This window comes from Idiotropiscis lumnitzeri, chromosome 15 (assembly GCF_059441095.1).
Source record: "Idiotropiscis lumnitzeri isolate Australia: NSW breed Sydney's pygmy pipehorse chromosome 15, RoL_Ilum_1.0, whole genome shotgun sequence".
Taxonomy (NCBI): Eukaryota; Metazoa; Chordata; class Actinopteri; order Syngnathiformes; family Syngnathidae; genus Idiotropiscis; species Idiotropiscis lumnitzeri.
Window position 1 is genome coordinate 12,331,469 of NC_142405.1, and position 23,117 is coordinate 12,354,585.

At 41.2% G+C, this 23,117-nt stretch overlaps 3 protein-coding genes across 4 annotated transcripts; 2 read left to right on the forward strand and 1 right to left on the reverse strand.

The window, feature by feature from the left end:
- The first annotated feature begins 21 nt into the window (after window positions 1-21).
- Window positions 22-4,220, forward strand: slc25a17 (solute carrier family 25 member 17). 2 transcript variants are annotated; one of them, XM_088317923.1, is made up of 10 exons: window positions 22-242; window positions 570-630; window positions 723-789; window positions 1,060-1,211; window positions 1,519-1,635; window positions 1,716-1,864; window positions 2,556-2,651; window positions 3,005-3,090; window positions 3,284-3,451; window positions 3,657-4,220. In XM_088317923.1, exons 1-9 carry the CDS (start codon window positions 186-188, stop codon window positions 3,435-3,437), a joined length of 939 nt encoding a protein of 312 aa, XP_088174049.1. In that variant the 5' UTR covers window positions 22-185; the 3' UTR covers window positions 3,438-3,451; window positions 3,657-4,220. The 2 variants fall into 2 exon arrangements, with proteins under 2 accessions (XP_088174049.1, XP_088174048.1); XM_088317922.1 differs by having other exon boundaries at window positions 3,284-4,220.
- A 248-nt stretch (window positions 4,221-4,468) lies between these two features.
- On the forward strand, window positions 4,469-12,364 carry znf598 (zinc finger protein 598). The gene is made up of 12 exons (XM_088317773.1): window positions 4,469-4,884; window positions 5,613-5,725; window positions 5,869-5,998; window positions 6,381-6,592; window positions 6,702-6,919; window positions 6,997-7,090; window positions 7,222-7,409; window positions 7,613-7,691; window positions 7,770-8,638; window positions 9,730-9,895; window positions 9,987-10,134; window positions 10,570-12,364. The coding sequence occupies exons 1-12, from the start codon at window positions 4,711-4,713 to the stop codon at window positions 10,957-10,959; spliced, it is 2,781 nt and encodes a 926-aa protein (XP_088173899.1). The 5' UTR covers window positions 4,469-4,710; the 3' UTR covers window positions 10,960-12,364.
- A 2,537-nt stretch (window positions 12,365-14,901) lies between these two features.
- Window positions 14,902-22,570, reverse strand: syngr3a (synaptogyrin 3a). Its single transcript, XM_088317417.1, has 4 exons — window positions 22,362-22,570; window positions 19,615-19,849; window positions 18,770-18,915; window positions 14,902-17,457 (listed from the first exon to the last, which is right to left on the reverse strand). The coding sequence occupies exons 1-4, from the start codon at window positions 22,461-22,463 to the stop codon at window positions 17,245-17,247; spliced, it is 696 nt and encodes a 231-aa protein (XP_088173543.1). The 5' UTR covers window positions 22,464-22,570; the 3' UTR covers window positions 14,902-17,244.
- Between the last annotated feature and the right edge of the window lie 547 nt (window positions 22,571-23,117).

Below are 23,117 nucleotides of genomic sequence, written 5' to 3' on the forward strand. Positions count from 1 at the left end.
ACATTACCCATAATACCTCTGTACTAGACAGTCATTGCAAGCCATAGGAAGCATCTGCTCTGTACGCTGCAGAAATGTCAACACTGGCTTTTTTTTCCTAATTTAAAATTTGACTGACTCGTTTACCAACGTTTTTTTCCTTCTTTCTTTCTACTGTGGTGAAATTAGCTGATAAATCGGTCAGTATGAGTTTTGAGGTTTTGTCGTATGGGGGTCTGGTGCATGCTGTGTCGGGAGCAATGGTAAGTTAGCTTACGTCCTTCAATATTTCTAGAATTGTGGATAATTGCTGTATTACCGTTGTCGTATTAGTCATATATATATTCATACCCCCTACACATAAAAGTGTAGTTTACACTTAGAAGTGATCAATTGAAACGTTACGCAAATTAATTTCACTACTGACAATGTCTTTTATGCAACCGACATCTTTGCTTACTCATAGAAGTTCTACATTTATTGAATGGCGTTCATTGTATAGGTTTTAAAATTTGTCAGGTTTAAGAATCCTTTCACACGGAGCGATGCGATGCTTCACACATACACACTTGTCTTTCAACTTGTTTTAGGGGAGTGTGACAGCCATGACAGTATTCTTCCCTCTGGATACTGCCAGACTGAGGCTTCAAGGTAGGAAAGTCTAAATTGGACCAATGTCTGGTGCATATATTGAATGCTGTTTAATCTTTAGATGGTGATTTGTACGTTTGTGTGTGTTTAAGTGGACGAGAAGAGGAGGGCCTCGTCAACTCCAGCCATTCTAGCTGAAATAATCAGGGAGGAAGGATTGTGAGTGACTCCATGAAATTATAACCATACATCCATACATTTTCAATAGCGTGTGTCTCTCAAGTGCAACTGCATAATATTGCACAAACTCTTACTAATCTTCAAACTCTTACTAAAAACGCTAATGTTATGGCCAATGAGTATACATATGTTCCAGCATCTTAATGATCTCTCATGAAGTTATGAACCGACTTGGTCTTTGCCATAAGCAATTCTCAATGTTCAAATATCCTATGACAATTGTGTTTGTGTTTTGTGCCTCTTCCACAGACTAGCTCCATACAGGGGTTGGTTCCCTGTCATCTGCAGCCTTTGCTGCTCCAATTTTGTCTACTTCTACTGCTTCCACAGCCTGAAGGTGAGCTGGCTGAAGGGACATCCGTCAGCACCTCGCACGGACTTGCTGGTTGGGATAGCTGCAGGTAACAGGCTTTGTTTTGTAATCAGATCAAATTGTTTTTTAAGACACTTATTGCACAACTTAATACCTCTGTCGTCAATTACACTTTACAATGTAAATGCCACACTTCAAATTCTTACCCTCAGACACCTGTAAAGCTGAACTTCTTGGTGGAGTTTAAAGAGAAAATCATGCTGTATACGATGTGCAGCATTCCATAGCAACAGCTGCTTAACATTTCATTTGACTTGACAAGAATTAGGAACTGAAAAAAATGCAATAATATTCTAATGAGGGAATGCATTTAAATTCTTCTTTGTCTCCTCCAGGCGTTGTAAACGTACTCGTAACCACCCCACTGTGGGTCGTCAACACGCGACTGAAGCTTCAGGGATCCAAGTTTCACAACACAGATATTCAACCCACTAACTACCGTGGTATTCGGGGTAAACTAAATCTGATCTTGTCATGTATTGCTATTTATTCTTTATCCTCCGGTTGCAATTGATTTTCACTGTTTTGGTAGATGCATTCATGCAGATCATCCGTGACGAGGGCGTTGGGGCACTGTGGAACGGCACCTTTCCCTCCCTACTGCTGGTTCTCAATCCTGCCATACAGTTTATGATTTATGAAGGTCTGAAGAGGCAGCTGAGAAAAGGAGTTCCCAGGGAGGTGAGCGACAAGGAACAAGGTCCCGCCTCACCACTTTTGAAAAATGATTTCACATGCAACAAATTTCTGCTTCTGACTATGATTGTTCCAATTACAAGTGCTGCATAAAAGCATTACCAAGAAAGAAGTGAACGCACAAGTAGACTTTTTTTGGGAGGATGCACCAAATGAGCCTTGCAAATTCCGCTCACATGATTCTTCTGAGGATTAAGCAGAAGTCTAAGGGAATGTTGAGAGTGCGTCTGATCAAAACTAGTGTTGAGTGTGGAAATCCCTTTTAGTCTAGCGGCTCAGTCACAGCTTATATGATCAAAGCCCAAACTACGCATAAGAAATAAAAGAGAGAAGTGTTTAAGATCAATGCAAATCCACATCCACATAATCAACTCCACGCATTAGTCAGGTAAGTATTTACAGCATGCAGCGGATATAAAAAGTCTTTATACTACTCCTCAAATGCTAACGGTTATATGGTAGAAGATAAAAAAAACGAGACCAAGATAGATAATTTTAAAACTTTGCTGTTCAATTCCAATTGCTTTTTGGGACTAGGGCAGTGGAGTAAAAACAACTGGGATAATAAGGTTGCACAAGTCTGCACACCCTCTTGTCATTGGGGTTGTGGCTGCTTTCAGAATGAACCCATCACATATACTGTGGGTTAATTCAATTTTTTTCTGCTTCCCCTCAGCTTGCATCTTTTGAAGTTTTCATGATTGGTGCAGTGGCCAAAGCTGTTGCCACCACCGTGACTTACCCGCTGCAGACTATACAGTCAATTCTCAGGGTAGGTGTTCTGCTTCTCTCCCTATTTTTTCACATGTGAATGCAGGTACATGTTTTCAGTTAGGTTTGGCCTCACTAACAGAGCAAAACAGAGGGCATAAAAGCCAAAGACAAGTGAATACATATCATATTAAGTTACTTTTGAACTTTTCATTTGAATGAAGTTTGAATTTGAAAATGGAGCCTAATCTTGATCTGATCCAGCTTCTGCAATTTGCAGCAATTCAAATTGTATGCAGAAAGAAACTCAGAAACTCGTCATTTAAAGTATTAAAATCATAGGTTAAAGTGACTTGTTTTTGCTGGTGAAAAATTCCTGTTTATTTAATTAATTTATTTTTTTTATTTCCACAGTTTGGTCAGTTCAACAAATCAACGAGCAAGTCATCGCTGCTGTCCAGTCTAATGACAGTCAAGTGTCTGCTTGTCAACAGAGTGAGGTGGGTGCACAACTGACTGACTTAATCCCAAAAATATATAAAGTGTGCATTTTTTAAACAACACAATAAAATGATTACAACCAGGCTATGTTTGTCTTGTATAATCATGCACACATATGCAGTCATCTTGCTTTACAGTAGATATTTTCTTTTTTTTTTTTTAATCAATGTTCTATTGTTTTCCCTTCCATAGGAAATTTGGCATGTTGGGTCTGTTTAAAGGCCTGGAGGCCAAGTTGTTGCAAACGGTGCTGACTGCGGCCCTCATGTTCCTTCTCTATGAGAAGATTGCCAGCTGCACCTTCAGAATCATGGGATTGAGCAGCCACCACAAACACGCTCGATAGCTTCTCAGCCTTGCACGCCGGCTCACTGACACAGCACTTGTGCACTGATAGACGATTGTAACCACCCTGTCATAAATTACATGATCAGAAGTTACGTTCACTAAAATCTCCTAATTAATTTGCAACTAGTAATCAATATAAGTACCCTACCAATGATTTTATTTTACAGTTAATGGGAATTACTTATTTTCTATGAATGAATATAGACGATAATCAATGATGTCCTTGTCGCATATTTTCTGAAATAGAAAAGACCCCACCTACAATTATTCTTCTGTCCTTACGACTATTCACACTCGCATTCAAACCTATGGACAATTTTGAATGTTCCATGAAACTACTATACATGTTTTTAGAATGTGTGAGGAAGCCTGAGTACAGAGAACCTAATCTGAGTCAGACCTGCAGACTACTAATCTACTGTGCTGCCCTCAATTATGATATATATTTTTATTGATTTCACAATGTTTATTATTATGGTTGTAGTTTGCATCAATGTAGACTTACATTATCTCACACTGAGAGCTGTTTCTCTCTTACATACCTCATGAAACCAAATAAGGTAACTAAAAGAGAAACATTTCTCTGCATGAGCCACCATACTGTGTGGATTTAATCCATACCGAATACTGCATGTTTTTAAAAATAATAAATTAAACTGACAGGCCATTATTCAAGGGAGGATTGTATATTTACTTGGAGAAAATATATAAGAAATATTGAACGTTATTAAAATAAATACTTCACCTCCCATCTGCAGTTGAATAAATAAATATGAGGGAATGTTATAGAGAAGTGTCATTTTGAGGAGAACCTGTCACACCACTTGTTATTATGGTGGCTAAATATGTATTTTGTACTCTAAATTTATTTTACAACTCAATAATATATTTAAAATATTTCCAAAATAACTGGTTAATTTTTAATGTCTGCCATTTTGTTTTCTCCGTAATTTAATTGGATAAAATGAATCATTGAATTCCTAACTCTTACGTCATATTTGTTTGACCAGTTGTATAAAAGCAGATTACTCAAACCCGGATGAAGGCGCTCTCCGCTTGTAGTCTCCCACGTGGAATATCGTGCGCAGATTCACATGAAAAAGATAGCGCTCAGCACCACTACTGTGAACGGGAAACTCTTCATCCACATGACATACAGATCAGAAGTAAATCGTTACGTGGCACGTCATTAGACTTTCACAATTACGTAAGCACGGCAGTGTCAGCGGCTGGACCCATTGGGCAATTTTCCACCTCATTTTTACTCGGTCATGGATTCCACAAACCCCAAGGAAATGGAAAAGCACTGCGTTTTGTGTTGCCAAGATATCAACATCTTCGCCTTCGGGAAATGCGACCACCCGGTGTGTTATCGCTGCTCCACCAAAATGAGGGTGCTATGCGAGCAGAAGTACTGCGCCGTCTGCCGGGAGGAGCTCGACAAGGTGCGGATTTGACACTACTGAAGTCCGAGGATCCCGTTTGGCATTGCTAGCTAGGCCGCGAGAGCGTAGGAGTTAATATTTGAAAACCTCTGTTTAAATATAATGACAAAATAACGACACCTCATAAATATTTAATTTCATGGCGGACGAATACACAAATTACGTAGACAGTCACAAATCATTTATGATGTTAGCCTGCTAGCTATCCACTTGTGATGTGTTAAAGGCGACACCACCAGCCAAACTAGCTCCTTTTCTGACAGAACGACTAACAATAAGGGCTCAATCACTGCTTGTGTATCTTTATTGTATGCATAAGTAGTGCTGGCTTTCTAACCAAACATACCTGGCTGGTTTATGTGTGTTAATGGATAATCTACCTGTCACAACGCTCCCCTGCACGGACTTTGAACCCCCAGCTGAACAATACTGTACCAAAACGACCATCCCCACATTCTTCACTATAACGCTCGTTATCAATTCTGGTGTAATATTTCTCTTTACATTGAATGCAACACTGCATATTACATGTACACGTAGCGTTGCATAAAAAGCGGCTCTTTAGTCCATCTAAATTTGAATGAGGGTGCCCTCATAAAGGTGCTTGCTACACAAGGTCTGCAGTGGAGTGTCATTTTCAGGGACATCTTTTAAAACCTCAATCTGTCCGTGTCCATAAAAATTTCCCATCATGTTGAATGTACTTACCTCAGTGTTGTTGTTCTCAGGTGGTGTTTGTGAAGTCTGCAGAGACTTTCTCTTCCCTGCCACATCAGCATTTCCCCTGTGACAAGAAGAATGACATCTATTTTGGTGATGAGAAAATCTATACTCAGTACAGGTCAGTTTTGTTCTTTTAGATCGTGTAAACGATGGTTTACTGCCTATGCAGCTTCCTTGCTTTTTAAGTGAAGTGGTACGAGACATTTTTTTCCATCAGACATCAGTTTAAGTGGTGGTTTGTTGGTCTCTGTGTTTGCTCAGGCACCTGCTGTTGTCACAATGTCCTTGTTGTGCTGAAGCAAAGGTCTTCTCGAAGTTTGTGGAGCTGGAGCAGCACATGAGGAAGCAGCATGAGCTCTTCTGTTGCAAGCTCTGCACAAAACATCTGAAGGTAGCGTGATTTGTCACCCTTGCTAGCTGATTGTGAGGAGGTTCTGTTTTAAAACACTGGACTCACATATAAACAGAAACAAACAAAATGAATAGTTTAGGGTGCGTTTTACAATTTGATTATTGTGCAATAGCGAGACTTAATTGGCAGACGGTATTTAGAGTTGCGTAAACGAGCCACCTCTTTTTAAGTTAATTGTCTCCAATTAACTTTTTTTTCTGCTTCTCTGTGTGGAGGACGAGGGAGGGGTGTGTTACGAAGGACATGCATTGTCCTTAAAAAATTGTACCAGTAGGTTCTAGTTTGCCCCAAGGACAACACGAGTTGCCCAAAAACATCAAATCCCCATGCATGAATCAACTCTAAACTCCTCCCGCCCCAGATCTTTTCCCATGAGCGGAAGTGGTACAACCGCAAAGAACTCGCCCGGCATCGAGCGCACGGAGACCCAGATGACACCAGTCACAGAGGACACCCGCTCTGTAAATTCTGCGACGACCGCTACCTCGACAACGACGAGCTGCTCAAACACCTGAGAAAGGACCACTACTTCTGCCACTTCTGTGATGCTGACGGTTCTCAAGAATATTACAGGTGTGACAGCACAAAGGCCACCTGGCCATGAAGTGTGCACATTTGTAATTACTTGTTTCCTGACGAAATTCCTGCAAATGGTCGTGTTAAACGATGTCGTTGTTAACAGTGATTACCAGTACTTGAGTGAGCACTTCAGAGAACGTCACTATCTGTGTGAGGAGGGCCTATGTGCCACAGAGCAGTTCACTCATGCATTCCGCACCGAGATAGACTACAAGGCGCACAAGGCTTCGGCGCACAGCAAGAGCCGCGCTGAGGCCCGCCAAAACCGCCACATCGACCTGCAGTTCAACTTGGCTCCAAGACAACAGAGGAGAAATGAAGGTTTCACTGTGCATTTTTGCGACACAACGGATCTATCGGTAGTATGTGACGTCAAATGGGAGTGTTTTTTCCATCAGGTATGATGACAGGGGAGGATTATGAGGAAGGTCGTCACCAACGTGGGGGAAGGTCAAGACTTCAAGCGGGACAGAAAAGCTGGCGTTACTCTCGGTGAGTCTTAACTGGGCGGTGTGTTCGGAAGATTGGATTGTCTCATTGTGATGTGGTGAAACGCATGCATAAGCGACCTAGAGTGAATTCCAGTCATTCATGGGGTTGTTTTGTCACATTCTCAATTGCAGTGAGGAAGAGGACAGAGATGTGGCAGCTGCTATGCGAGCATCGATGGCAATTCACAGACAAGACGATCGAATGGCCGCGCTTGAGAGGAACGCTTCCAAATATCATAGGGAGGAGAAGAGTGAGAGAACAGAATCAGAAGAGCCGAGTCCCAGGACTGGGCCGATCAAACCAACAAGCAAACCTCCAGGTGAACAATTTAATCTGCTTTACACTGTGTTGCAGCAACGCTTGATTATTTTTATCGTTATTATTCAGATTAACTCGGAAGTTGTGATAATGCTGAATGTAACTGTATTTTGAAAGTGTTTTCATTTGTCCTTTGAAATGGTACATGAACAAGCAGAGAGATGAGACAGCAGTTGTAATTCTTTTGTTGTAACCTTTTTGCAGTAAAGACAATGAGGAGTTCAAATCCAATGGCGGAGGAAGATGACTTTCCAGCATTGGGAGCTGCTGCACCACCTGCCATGTAATTTAACGCAACACAGCACAAACTTCACCCCCATAAATTGAAATGGGTTCAAATGTTTTGGTGGTGTGTGCACAGTGTGAAATCCTCTTCAGCGGTGGTTCCCTCAGCTCCCAGGACTCTTAAGGAAGATGACTTCCCGAGCTTGTCAGTAGTTAATGTCGCAGCCCCCATGACACCATCTTATCCTTCCCAGCCCAAGAAGTCTTCTTCGTTTCAAGAGGAGGATTTTCCTGCTCTTGTGTCCAAAATCCGACCCCTCAAATCTGGAATGGGCAAGAACTCTGCATGGTCCACTCACACTGCCACTCCCCAGCCCAAGGCTCAGCCCCCTCCTTCTTGCAAGCCTCCCCCTCCACTTTCCTCAGTACCTGCCGGCCCCCAACTCCTGACATCCTCAAGCTCCTCATCGTCTAGGAGAAAAAAGAAAGTCGGGGAGAACTTAAAATTCGCTCCCATGCACACGCCTCCCTCCTCCGACGACGAGAGTGGCGGAATGACCCAGCAAGAATTCCGCTCGGTGCCCACCATGCTCGACATATCGTCTCTGCTTACAGTTAAAGGAAGTGACAGCAAACATTTAGCCACGACCAATAGCCCACCGGCACCTACCCATAGCACTGACCAGCCTACCACTAAAGCCAGCAAAAAGAAAAAGCACAAGAACACGACTTCTCCTTCTAACTCCACAGCATCTGGGTCGCCAGCCCCTACAAAGACACTTTCGGTGGAAACGACAGCTCAAAAGGAGAATGTTCCTGAAAAATCAAGGACCAAGGCCTCCAGTGCTGTGGCGGCGACGGTACCGAGCCGATTGGTTAATGGCTTCAATGAGAAAGCAGCCATTAGTAAGGAGATAGTCACGACACCACCACAACCCAACACGGATGCACTTGTTGAACAAGAGGAAGACTTCCCGGCCCTCAAGACTAAGAAGCCACCACCTGGTATACATTTGTTTGTATTTACGTCACATGTTTTATATTTAGATTTTATACTACCGCCCACCCAAAAAATGTGTGTCCTGCAAAAAAAAAGTAAACCCACTACTTTCACAACCATAAGGTGCACTTAAAAGTATTCAATTTTCTTCTAAGTGTAACGGTGCACCTTTACAATGCGGCGCACCTTTCGTGTACACAGAGTTCCAAAGTCTGGAAATGTGTGACTTTGATGAGCGCTTCGCCTGACTGACGAGGAGTATTTCCAGGCGACAAGCTACTTATACGAAAATTGGACTTGACTGAGGATAGCAGGTGAATGTTAAAGGGGGAATGGTTCACCCCAAACAGGTAACGGTATACTGTATAGTGCAGCAAATATGCTTGCCATCTTCGGTATAATCAGGGCGTTCTAAGTGAAGTTGCGAGCGGCGTGCGAGGGATTGGTTAAAGATGGCAAACACGGCTTGACAAAGACTGGACGGCAGTGCCGAGTGAGTTACGCCACAATTTGTGGATGCTTAGGCCGACGTCTCTGTTGTTTTGCAAAAGCCCTAGCCGGCATCATTTCTGAGGAGCCGCACCGCAATGAGACTGACTCTGACAATGACGAGAGGAAATACTTCGTGAAGTACACGCAAACTCAGTTTTTCTCCCTCTGCCTTTTTAAAAACATATGCTAGCGTGTATGCGAGCGTACGTTTTAACATACATTTATGCTGTCGTATGTTTTACACGAGCGTATGTTTTCCCATGCCTGACCCAATAATACGTTGCTCCTTATGTACGTGTTACAGATATAGCACCCGTAGTAATCAGCGCCTTTTAATATGGTGCGCTTTATGGTTGTGAAAATACGGTACACAAAATTAAATCATTTAAACTTAACGTATTATATCATGAATATACAGACCCTGCCAAGGTACCTCTATCTATCATTAAGAACTCATTCACTACCAGCCGAGTAAAAAAAAAATGGATCTTTGACGTCTTTAGCCGTCAATGGCAGTAAATGAGTTAAATATTTAGAGCAGCTAAAATCTATACAAATTCATCCTTGTTGCTGATAGTAACACTATATTTACATTGTCACGCAGGCTTCAAGACCTCCTTCCCAACAAAGTCATCAGCTCCTGCTCCATCCTCCTCAATGCCCCCACCTCCACCTGGCCTTGGCCTCTTGGCCACTAAGCCCCCTCCAGGATTCACTGGGATCCCCCTCAACAGTAATGTGGTGGAGACCCCTCCTTTGCCAGTAAACCTGTAAGGCCACCCTCTCCCCCACACATTTTTGGCATCATCACATCTTTATCTGTAGGTAACTTGCAGCTTGTGCTTTATATCCTTCCGACAGCCTTCCTAAAACATCGAACAGTGATTACCTGGTGCCAGAGGACTTCCATCAAAGGAACCTGGAGCTCATCCAGTCCATTAGGAAGTACCTCCATGATGATGAGTCCAAGTTCAATCAGTTCAAGAACTATTCGGCACAATTCAGACAGGTACTTAAAATGCATGAATATATATATATATACATTTTGTACATTAAAATTTCCAGGAAAGTACAAGTGCAGTAGGTACATGTGAATACACATTTGATTATTTTTGTTACTCTCAATAGCGGGAAACTCTTATTGTTGAACTGTTTATAATGTTCAAAAGTCATCATTAAAGTTAAGTTTTTTTTTTTGTCATTAGCTATAAACTCTCAACTCTCTCGCACTACAAAATTCTGATTTCTGGTTTTACCGTTTTGATTCTGATTTTAAATGAAAATGAACCCCTCCGGGCTCCGGCTCTCGCACGTTCTTTTCGCTTGTAAAGCAGCAGTTTTTCCTAATAGATTGTGACAAGCTCCAGCTCCACTGCAATTTAAATTATTTCATCCATTTGACTTTGAGTTTGCTTTAACCGTGCCGCTCCACATTTGTCTCCAGGGTGTTCTACCCGCAGCCCATTATCACCGCAGCTGCAAGGACTTGCTGGGTGACGACTTCAACCGCATCTTCAACGAGCTGCTCGTGCTGCTGCCGGACACTGTCAAGCAACAGGAACTCCTGACGGCGCACGGAGACTGCAAAGCTTTGGAGAAACAGTCGGGAACGGGAGGAAGCGGAGGAGGAAGGAAAAGCAAGAACAAGAAAAACGCATGGCAGATGCTTAGCACGCAGGCTAACGCTAACGCCGCCGCCGAGCTGGACTGCCAGGTGTGCCCCACGTGCAGACAGGTGCTAGCCCCTAAGGATTTCAACTCTCACAAGACGCTGCACATGCGGGAGAACGATGAGTTCCCTTCCTTGCAGTCCATTAGCCGAATTATCAGCTAGCCCCGCGGCGACATGAAGTACTCTGTTGATGACTCTCGTAAACAGCTGCCAACATGGAAGACGGCGGCGCTGGCTGACTGCTCAAAAGGGTGACAACATGGCTCCTGATGAACATTACATTCAAACGTGTAACAAGCAAAATGTCGTCTCAAGTTGCGTTCCAAATTGGTCGATGGCAGTGTGCATCCGCAGCTGTTGGGTTATTGGAATAGGGAGGACGACGTACCTGATGTGCAACTTGAAGAATCCATTGCTCCTGAAAAGCCACTCCCCTCGCAAACAATTACACTTTTTGCCCTTTTTGTTAACATGACAGTTGATCATATTTCAGTATCCAGTCGGGATAATAAATAAACACCCCCTAAAAAAATAAAGGCAGTTCTAATTTAAATTATTTAGGGCATTGTCAGTGTAGCTGTTGAGCTCTGTTGAGTTGTGACTGTATGCAGAATTAAGAACTAATTAAAAAAAATATTCATTTCTTTTCAGATACTTAAAGGGAAGATTGCAATTTTGGAAAAAAAAATACTTTTCATATTTGTGAATGAATTGACAGTTGTACATCATAAATCGTCCATCTCTGGCTCCATCTTGCCCCTCTAATTTGAAGCGACCACCGCGCCAGAGGAAAAACAACCAACCAGACACAGAAGGTTTGAGTCTATAAGGCTTCAACCACCTCAGGTTGACCTGTTAGCCTGGAAAAGCACCTTATTTCGGAGTGAGAGTGCAGTTTGAGGGTTGTTTTTTTTTCTCTTTCTTTTTTGAGGCTGTGTGGGTGTTCCAGCTGTGTGTGACTTCTGATTGACATGAGTAACACCTTCTGTCCCTGGTTAGTTAGTTTTCTTCAAACACAAGATGGGGCCAATGATGGCTTTTTATTTTGTACAGATCCAATTTATTAAGTACGACTGTTAAGTCATAATGATTTAACAAGTGTTGTTTGATTGCTTTTTTTTTTTTTCAATTGCAAACGCTTCCTTTAACTTACTCTAAAAATGAAATGGCCAGTTTGGACCAGATTTGTAGTATTTAAACAGACTGAGACTCAAGTGTTTTTTCCTTGCTTATTTTTTGTTTAAATTATAAAGTTAGTTTTGAATAAGTTGGTTTAATATACCTCACAGAGGTTAACAGTCGCACATTTTTATTTCAGCCTCCTAGTTTGAAAGTAAATGCGTACTTCAACACTTGAGTGGCACTTGGGACTGTTGCAGACATTGTCCTCTGAGCACGTTTGTGCCGGTGGGCTTGTTTGTGTTCATCTTCTCAGGACCTTCAGCTAGCAGTGCTGTGCATCAAACCGAATGACTTCATGACAAACCACTTGTTTGTCTTCAGCTCATACAGCTGCTGCTGCTCTTTCTATTTTCTGTCTGGCTCCAATAAAGCCCTTTCTGTCAGATGTTTGTGCCTGTGTGCTTTTCTTCCACCTTAATTCTAATATTTGCTCTTTAAATTGTATTAATTTATTCCCAACAGTGCAGGAGATTTATATCTTGTAATGGTTATCACCATACTTCAGTGTTATGGCTGGTCAATATATGCTTCTACCATTTATGCACTAACTTAATTTCACTCACAAAAAGAAATGGGCAGTCCAAAAACATGTCTTTTCTTGTCTTTTTTTTTATTGGGAGTGATGCTCAGACTTGAGTCCAGAGACATTCAGGAAATAGTGACACTTGTCTGTACACAGCGTTTTCTTTTTCCTCTTTTTTTGTTACACAGAAGTCAAAACACGGTCAAAACAAGAAGGAAAAAAAAAAAACTCAAGGCGTATCATAAAAGCAGCACGTTATAATTAAAACTCATTTGTTAGTTTATGGGCTTTTGTTTTCCATCATCAATTTGACGGAGGAGAAATTGTAACATCCATGCAAAGAATTATATTGGAACCCTCACAATTAACAGCACCAGCGTTACTACATATCACTTTTATTATATCTCAGTCCAACGAAACTACAGCATGATCACAGACTCAAATTTTTGTGTCCATGGCCCATTTAGGAGTGCTGAAAGTATTTCTGAACAAGAGTGCATTTTAGCTCATAATCATTTGTCATGTAGATATATATAGATATGTTTTTCTTTAAAAGGAGAACAGGACAAACCAGACCCTGGACGTCATCACAAACATGTTTCATTTTCTTAAATAACACTGAATTGTACAATCAACCAACACTAGAGCAGTGTACATGGGCCAGAGCACAAAACACAGAAAATGTTGGACTTAGTTCTTTTTTTTTTGTCTACCACACTGACTGACGGAAAAAGAGAACAATACATACCTGACCCGACCATCAGTCACACTCAGCCACACTTTACATTGCTCTACAGCTTTGACATTGGCTTGAAAATTTTCTCCCTATGTGAGCATTAAATGAACTTGCAAAGACTAACACAGTTGGATAAATTCACGAGCCATACCTCAGCGTACGTTTCATCAGTGGCCCTTTGAAAAGTTAGGAGATCAATTTACTGTATTTACGCAAATAGTGGCCTCTGGGAATTTTTTTCTTTATCTTGCAAATGAGTGTGGCATCTATTTGAACATTTATCCACCCACTGCCTAGTCTGTACCGCTTATCCTCATGAGGGTCACACCAAATTCATGCATATCTTTTGGAAAAACAATCAAAATCCCTGTAAAGTGAAATAAACATGTTTTGTAAATTTGACACACTAAGGAGTAGAATGTCGGTTAACCGATAAACTGTCTAAATAATATACATAAACTTAAAACGTCAAAATTGTAAATAATCAAGCATTTCTCCCTGCTCTCAAACACTGTGAATATGCCTGCTCAACTGTCAAGTGTCAATCAAACATCACAACTACGTCCGAGAAAAAATGGTTCCGCCTTTGTCTTGTATGGCGACACAGGAACACGTTTGAGCCATGAAAACATTTCTGCTTAAGGTTGTTGGGTCAATGCGGGGCTTTTTGTCGCTACCAAAAAAAAAATATATTCAACATAAAAAAAAATGTCTTTCTCCCCTTTCTCTGGTTGACACGTGCACTCACAGCTGACAACGAGGCGCTCGAAAGCAGCCACACGACTGGACTATCTGAAGGAAATATGTACTTTCGGCATGATGGAATAGCGAGCTAGCTAACTGCGTGTCAAAATTGTGCTGGAAAACTTCAGATGTGAGCACTAAGCACCACACCTAAAAACTCCACAATTCAGTGCTACATAGTTGTCAGTCTTTTTCAGTCACTCTCTGAATTCACTTTACGGGGTCTTGAATAGTTTTTGTGACATTATTCTTTGGTGGTGTGACGTGAGTTTGGATTGTTGCCTTGGCTCAATATAAATTGGGGAGATTTTATTAGAGGCGATTATTTGAGGAAATACAGTAAAAACATACAACAGCATTTAGTTGGCAGTTATATTTGCGACACAGTTTCAACATGAACCACCATCTGTACGTTTGCCATATCCACAATGAAATAGATTTGGAGATAGACCTAAAATACACCAGAAGCATTCAGTGTTGCATCATTGACTTGTAATCAATGACGGGAATTAATGCAAGTGCATTTTACGTAATATTTAAATAAATAAACTTCCCACTTGCAGAATCATATGTAAAAATCTGATCGGAATCCATCCTGGAAGTAGGATACAATGCAATTTAGTGAATGAAGGTCATTGATTCTCTCTCTCTCGCTCGCTCTCTCGCTCTCTCTAACTGCCCTCTTGAGCATCTTTGACCCCACTTATTATTTTAACTCCCAATTGTTTGCTTTCATTGGGACTCAAGTGATGTGATTATGACATCAGTGACGTTGAAATCGAATAAGGAGTCAGCAGGCTGTGCCACTAAGACTCTTAAGGCCAATTTTTGTTACAGAGCTTTACAGGAAATGAAACACTGAGGGACGGTTTTAGGCCTAAGCTTACACAGCAGCGTCATGCATTTTTTTTTTTTTGGGGGGGGGGGGGGATGGAGCGCATTCATATGCATCATAAAGATTATAATTTATTAGTAAAATGAGTGAAACAATAGGGGATGGTGTCATCTGCATTCGTGGCTGTTGAATCTGACTTTACAGTGTTAGTTTCATACAATAATGTCATGCATTTTCCTATCATGGTTACTTTTCGCCCTATTTGTTCTTTTACATTTGTACCAACTCTGTTCAGCAGAGGGCGCTGTTGCACAGGAGCAAATTCAGCACAGGCAAGTCATATGCGCTAGGAGAGGAATAAAACTTAGATTTGGTAGAACATTTCTATTAATTAGTGTAGCAATGTCCTTCCTCAGTCCTAAAACTTGTTCTTGAAAATACGTTTAACGCAATATTGTTAACGCATTCACACATTCAAGCATACACACGACTGTCACGGTTACACCTTAGAGACCCTCCACTCTCCCTGTCACCATGGCAACAGAACCCCAAAGGAGACTTATAGTTTGGCATGTGACCACACGACATCATCTCCCTGACCTCACTTGCGAGTCCCCGTAAACAGACAGCAGTAATGTGTTCAAAAAGAAGAAAAGATTCAGAAGAACATAGGGCAGTTTGGCAGCTTCTAAAAAGTAAACAGAAACACACCTGACGTACAAAAGATTCTCCCTACTCACTTGAGACAAGATTCAACCTAGAACGCCATCTCAAATGACACACCACCTACATTCCCTGGTACAGAATTTCAGAAACGTACATTTGGGTGGAGTCCACCTCTATCAGGGAGGAATATGTTGCTTTTCACCGTTTCGTGCATGACAATAATAAATATTCATTCAATCTTGAATTGGATTCAATATTCTACAAGTCAAATTTGCCTGAGGTTTGGTTGTACAATTCAAAGCTGAATAGAGTGTGTCATTTGAGGCAGAGCCTACGATTGGTTGAAGATGGCTATATAGAAAGCGAACACACCCGTCATGATACAAATGAACTTTTTGAAAAAGTTAATGTGACGTACAACCAGTGCTTTACAATTGAAAATATGTTTTAGTTACAGACACTATATAAAGGTAGGCCAGGCTCTTGCATGTCATTAAATTTGAATTTGAAACTCATTATACAGAGATCATACTTTTCGTAAGGTCAATCAAGTATTAATGAATTTCTATATTAAAAATAATTTAAATTTGAATTTTTAGTTTTTATAAGCTCTAATTGGCAATATTATAAAAATTGAAATCAGGACATGTTTAAAAAAAAAAAAACATTACATTTGCTTTTTGAATTGAGCTACTGAAATAAATTGCTTTCCAGTGGATATAAAAAGTTTACACACCCCAGTATGGATGCCAGGTAATCTAGCAGGAGCAGGCTTTTTTGGACTTTTTGTTTTTTTTTTCTTTCGAGGAGAAGCCTGAAGGATTTATGTTTTTTTTTCTGAATCCAACAATCACACAGAGAGATTTTCTTGTACAGGTTAAAAGTCACATTAATGGTGGAAAATTTTGAAATGATTTTTTTTAATTCCACAAAAACGTGGCATTGTGTAGATTTTTTATAAACGCTGCATATAATATATGTAAGCCAAAAATGAATGTTCAGATCCAAAAGATAACATTTGAATGAAACATACATTTTTTTTCCATTTGTACAGATTATAGGTCACTTCATGTTTTTCAAAATGTCACAGTCATATTTGACCAGGATGTGCTTTCACTTTCTATATTGACCGCCAAGTAGTCTACTTACACCACAGTACAGTATAGAACACAGCAATCTGCATGAGAATGTGAGATATTGCACTTAGTCACAAAAACATTGTCGTTGTGATAATGATGTTCAGCCTGTGTAAATCTACTTCAGTTAAGTCACTGTCAGTACAGTATGGCACTTCAGTTTCTATCTCTACATTTGGAAACATGCAGATTCAATACACATTGTCACTGTTTAACTGCAGCAAGAGGAGAAGAAAACAAATTGAAATGAAATAAATAAAAACATTCCTCAGAACAGTTTGGCATGAGAGGGGATAGTTTATATTTCAAGTGAAGGTGCTTTTTGTCATACTGCTTACTAGTTGATATCCTATTTCGTGTTACTGCAAAATGGCCTCATCTTCAATGATTCCTCCTCTTGTTATCTTCTTTCTTTTGGAAATTATTCGTATCCTAATCTGCATGAAAGAGAGTCTAGAAAAGTGCAGATAAAGCTGGAATGTTCACAGAAACAACAAGAGGAGGAATCAAGGCAGCAGATTTTTTTTTGTTGTTTTTTTTTGTACCTACATTGCAAATTCAGCCCACAATGACGTAGAGCAATCGTATTTTACTTCCACTCGCCTCATCTTTTTCTCTCTCAACGCTAGTAAATGGGAACCTGGTATGTGGGCGCTGCGTTGTTCTCTGTAAACGGAGGGTTCTGGTAGGTGTCTGTGGTCTCGGTGGTGCCCCCTCCCCCTGGCGAGTTGGAGGGTAACGGCTGGGTGGGAGCTGCGCCGTCCAAGTGCTCTGAGGTGAACAGGGTCATGTCTGTGCCCAGCAGGTACTTCTGCACCGCACGCACTGTAAGACCAGCCTGTCAAGCACAATTGGATGGACACACTTACGAGGAGGGAACAAGCAACACTTTCGCCATTCCTCCAATTATTTTCTAAATCGCCCGTCCCCGTAGGATTGACGGTGAGCTGGAGGCTATCCCACTTGTCACTTTAATCCGGCCCTCTGAGTATTTACATTGTCAAGTGTTTTTTTTTTTTTTATTTGCATTGTAGGTAGTGCTGAAAGTGGCAGTTTGAAATCCGTGATGTTTTGCTTTTCTTTGCAGCCACTAATGATCCTCTTTTCCTTTAAAGGCCATATTTGGTAACTTAAACTTTAATTGACATGGATTCCTCACTCTGATGCTATATGAGATTTCTACCAGCCAATCTGAGGGGGAAAAAAGCTGATTCAATGTTTAATTCATTGTAATGAAATGAAAAATTATTCACAGTATTTTGTGATAATATTAAAAAAGGATGACCGTATCTTTTTATGAAGGCGTAGCTAACAGTAATGTGAAAAAGACTGGGTGGGAATAAAAATGTTGTTTTGGAAAATTAAGTTCAAAGTGAATTTCAAAATCTCAGCACAAATCTAAAAGTGCCACGGACCGAGCAGCAGTTGCTGTTTTGTCAAAAGGCAGATAAAACATTTTCTATGAATATATATATATATTTTTTTACATACACACAACAGTGGTGCTTTGAGATACAAGTTTAATTAATTCCGTGACCACTCTCGTGACTCATAATAACATTCTCAAATTGTCTTTGCCAATTGAAATTAATGGAAATACAAGCCATTAATCCATTCCATTCGTCATTTTTTTGTAGAAGATAGGGAATATATACCGGTGAATATTCTTATATTGTGTGTTGTTCCAGCATTTGTGTTCAAATACGCAATGCTTCTCTGAACCTAAACTTGATTAGTAGTTAATCAAACTATCATGTCATCAACCTACAGCATACACGGGGAGTCTGATGACCCGTTTTCCGGTTTTGCTCACATCGCAATGTTAATTTCAGTCGCCGGGAAAGGGTGATATTGCTGAATTGTTCTCTATAATTCGTATTTCATGAACACAATATTAACAAGAATAGCATTAATTGATTAGTGGTGGCACACATAATGTATTGCAAAAGAAAATTGGGGATTTAATCCCCTGTTAAGGCAACATTGTTAGTTTGTTCAATATTTGCCAAATTGCTGTTTATTGTGAAGTGAGTCGAATTCACTGCCGCCACAGAGCCAAAACGAGCACTTGTATCTCAAGGCATCACTTTAATATGCTTGCAGGACAGTGGTTGGAAATCACTGCATTAAATATCATTTCTATTTCTTACCCAAGTGATGATGGAGAAGAAAGAGAAGGCGATTGCAGCCCGAGCTGCGTCAGCGCCCTGGTTGAGGGGCAGTTCAGCGCTCGTTGTTCGAGACCACTGGTTGGCCAGGAAGCAGAAACTTACAAAGTACATGAAGGCCCAGAAACCTGTCAGAAACAGAGACGCAGCTGCTTTGTAATGAGAGAAACACACAGTTGTGAGGCTTCATCGGCTGACGTTTCTTCAGTGAAACCTAAAAGCTTTCGATTATCTCCTTTTGTGACAGTTCATTGATCAGAAACAAGGAAGTGGGACAGCTTTGTGTGCTTCTGAAGGGGGGAAGCCCAAGCTATTTTGGACATGTACAGTACACGCAAAGAGCTGCTAGAAAATGTGTGTTTTCCCAGTCCAAGTTGGCTGTAACAAGTCTTCTCGGTCCAAGTAGAGGACTGTAAAAATGATGTCAGGGTTATCTTGAGGATGAATTTGTCTTGATTTTCCATGTACACGCTATGAAACGAAGAGGATAGATTGTTGGGATTAAATAAGTTCTTCTCAAATGCGATCCCAAGGACTGTGAAACCAGGGAATTATTTTTTTTTGTCGTACTAGAATAAAGTGTAATTGCACATCCACTCCATTGGGTGGCAGTGCTGCTCTCATTGTCACAGGGCACAAGGAGTATTATCTTCCCTACAGATCTGTACGTACAACAATTTATACACAAATGATAGAATTTATAGTCACGGAGGTGAGTTGTGTGGGGTACAAAATATTTTCTTCTCCCTGTGGCTTAACAAAAAATGATTGAGAAGCACAGGTGTTGACAGTCTTGTCCCAGAGGGTAAACCCGTCCACGTCCTCACCTGAAAAGCCGATCTCAAGCATGACGGCCTTCTTGCGGTCTTTGACGGAGCTGATGGAAGAGAATTTGTAGTCGAGCAGCAGGAAGAAGGAGCAAGCCAGCAGGCCCACCAGACCCACGAACACACCGTAGTTGCAGGCATCCGCATTCTTGTTGAAGACGCAGTAGAGACGCTCGCTGCCTATGTTCACGTAGCCCTCGTTCACGATGGAGGCGAACACCACCAGCGAGAAGATCTTCAAAACAGGGGGGAGAAAAAGTAGATGGGACAGTTGCAGAAAAAGTAAAACTATCTACTCAAGGCTTGAAAGACTTTTTTTTTCACATACTGGACAGATCATAAAGCACAACTGGACAAGACAGGTATCAAAATTCTGTCTTTAAAAAATATGTTTCTAGGTTTTTATGTTGTGATATTTTTTGACGAGTGGCTCATAGACTAAATCAACGTTGCCTCTACAGTCAAGTCATTTCATCAATTGCTTTGAGACACAATCAACAGAAACAGTTTCTGTAGTCCCGCCCACTCAGAAGTTTTCAAAGTGACAAATTGATGTGATACATGGCAAAAATCTGTTATTCATGCAGACTTACACAACAACGTGTTTGTCACGTGATGTTGTCTGTCTGTCTAAAAATGGCAACATATTGGCAGACAAGAACTTGACTTTCAACTTGAGAAACATACAAGAGGCTGACTTGGTCTGCATTTGCAAAACGACAGGTTGTAACGTTCCATTTCTTGTGTAGAAAGAAGTGAGCACTTTCACAATTTAGCTTGCAGCAAAGCCTATTTTACCCGTCACATACTTCTACGGCCGTCTCTGTAATTTACAAACCATTTAATCTGATCTTAATTCGTCTCCGTGTCTCCTTCATAAAACAGACAGAAATAATTTGTTGATTAGTTTTAATTGACACGTCTCGCTTTTTAATAAGCACACTCGGCAGTGCTGTCAGCGATCGTCTCTTTGCGCTCGCTCAGACCAAAGGCATGAACCTAATTTCCATCCTTTGTGTTACGACTAACCGCAGAGTTTGATGCTTCGCTTCCTTTCCAGAATCAAGCAGTCCCGAGGCATTTGTGTGTGTACGTTTGTATGTTTGAAAAGCATGAGCGATACAAGTGCTAAGATCGCAAAGGCTATAACGTTAATCTGCTTTCTCCTTATGATTATCATCAAATCGCCTTTAGAAGTCCGTCTTTATTCTTCTTGTCCATGCACATGCTAGTCAGTTGAGTAACAGCGGATGGCAGAACAGGGCCATGTGACGCGCACACACACACTCACACACACACACCCACGATGGGGGTGTGGGTCATATGATGGTGGAAGGACACACAAAGGGAGAATGTCGGAGCCACAATCACGTGTGTGCTTCTAATCTGCTTAGATACACAGGTGGTTCGAGTGACTTTGTAAAAAAAGCAATGCACCTGCAAAAATCACGTGAATATCAGGGTAAAATTGTTTTAATATTCCTGATTACATAAAATAATGACACACATTTATTCTGACTGCTACGTTCTGGTGAAACAGAAACCTGGTTGTGAGTGTTTTGTGACTACAAGGATTAGTTCGGGTTACTATATCTGGGTTCCTGGGAATACTCCATTTAAAGGACTTACAGGTACAGCGTGCAAAGAGTCAGGAATGTGAGATACAATACAACTTTATTTATATAGCGCATTTCACAACTGCCGGAGCGTAAACAAAGGGCTTCCCATATGGTGTAATATAATAAACGGGGGTTCGCGAATTAATGCCTGCATTATGATGGATGGATGGATGGATGGATGGAATACAACTTTATTCATATGGATGTATGGTGTATTTTAATAATGTGAAAAAAAACAACTGAGGTGGCTAGAAGGTCGACTAGATGGCTGGATGAATGAAAGAATGACAGATAGACACATGATGAATCTCCTTCATTCACTTGGAATTGTAGATAGATAGATAGATGGGTAGTTTCTATTTAGCGCACATTGTACTCCCTTGGCCATAAAACCAGTTCTGATTAGATCTGGAACATTTGATCAATGCCGTCTGAACTAAACAGCCCTCTGCTCCCGTTGACTATTCACACCCATTTCACGCCGTTATATCCCAGACATTCCCACATCAGTCGTGCCGAGGGAGAAGACCTTCCGCGTGTCACCCTGAAGTGACGCTTCCTTTCAAACGTCAGGCCACGACGCGAGTTCGTGGGCTGACGTGTGTGCGTGCGTGCGCAGCGACGTTCACGGACCAATCACAGGTGGGATGACAGACGACGTTAAGGCAAATCGGCAGCTAATTTTGCTGAAGCATATGGATTTGCATGATAAATACGGCTCCGTATGATCGTTTCAAGGTTCTAAATACAAGGCTTAACGTGAATCTGGATGTTTTGGCTCAATTTAACGTAGCACAATAAGGCATGTTTAATGGATTAAAAAACAGAAAGGCGGTTATAGGTTGCGTTTTGGTCTCGCAAACATCTGTAATAAGACAAACGCTCGACGCTGGGCCTTGGTTTCATCCTCTGCATTAACACAGCCATGAACAAAACATTTATCACCCATTTCTAACACAGATACAATATTTATAATTCGTGTTATTTTTTATCGTTGAAATGTGTGGAAGGACCCCATCACGAGGCTCACGCAGTAATGCTCACGCCACACGATAACAGAGAGAACCCACGCGCGCAAACAGCAGTAGCGTAACTAATCATTTGAAATTAAAAACGAACGTCACTCACCCACGACAAGGCTCTGAGGATGGTCTGTGGCTGTTTGGCGAAGCTAATTGGGTCGATAGTGGACCCGGCGCGGCCCGCTCCGAATGATCCCACTCCGTCCATCTTCGCTGGTTCCGTGAACGTACTTCTCTCTCTCTCCTCGCGGCTCCGAGGCACGCGCTGCCCAGCTCTGCTCTCATCTGCTGCAGGGACGCTCCTGCGTGCGCGCTCACGACTCCTGCAACGGCCACGCGCGCGATGAACACGAGACTTGCTCTCGCCCTCACTGGGAGCGCATTGGGATCAATACTGCACTGCCAAATCATGACTGTGGAATATTTAAATACATACCTAATGGCTTCCACATCGAATTATCGAATTATATATATATATATTGCTTTTGGGAATGACTATACACACGTTGGAAGGAAAAAGAGGCATTAAGCAATGTAGTGTCCATTTGAGCAGAGTCCAGTATGTGAGGGAATAGATATAAATAAAAGGAAACAGATTTCCATCAATCTATGAATTAATCAGGCCAGGGTTGGATTACTTCACTTTATAACTTCCTCAAAATCTATTATATAAAGTCCACATTTTCATTCCCTGCATGTGTTGTGGCAAGCAGGTCTCTCGCAGTACAGTAATCTAGGGCCTCCAACCCCATCCTAATAGCGACAACAATTGGTGCCCAACTTCCCAATTTGTATTATTTTCATAGCATAAACTGTAAATATAATTCAAATGTCCAAAATGTGTTGAAGTACTCATGACATA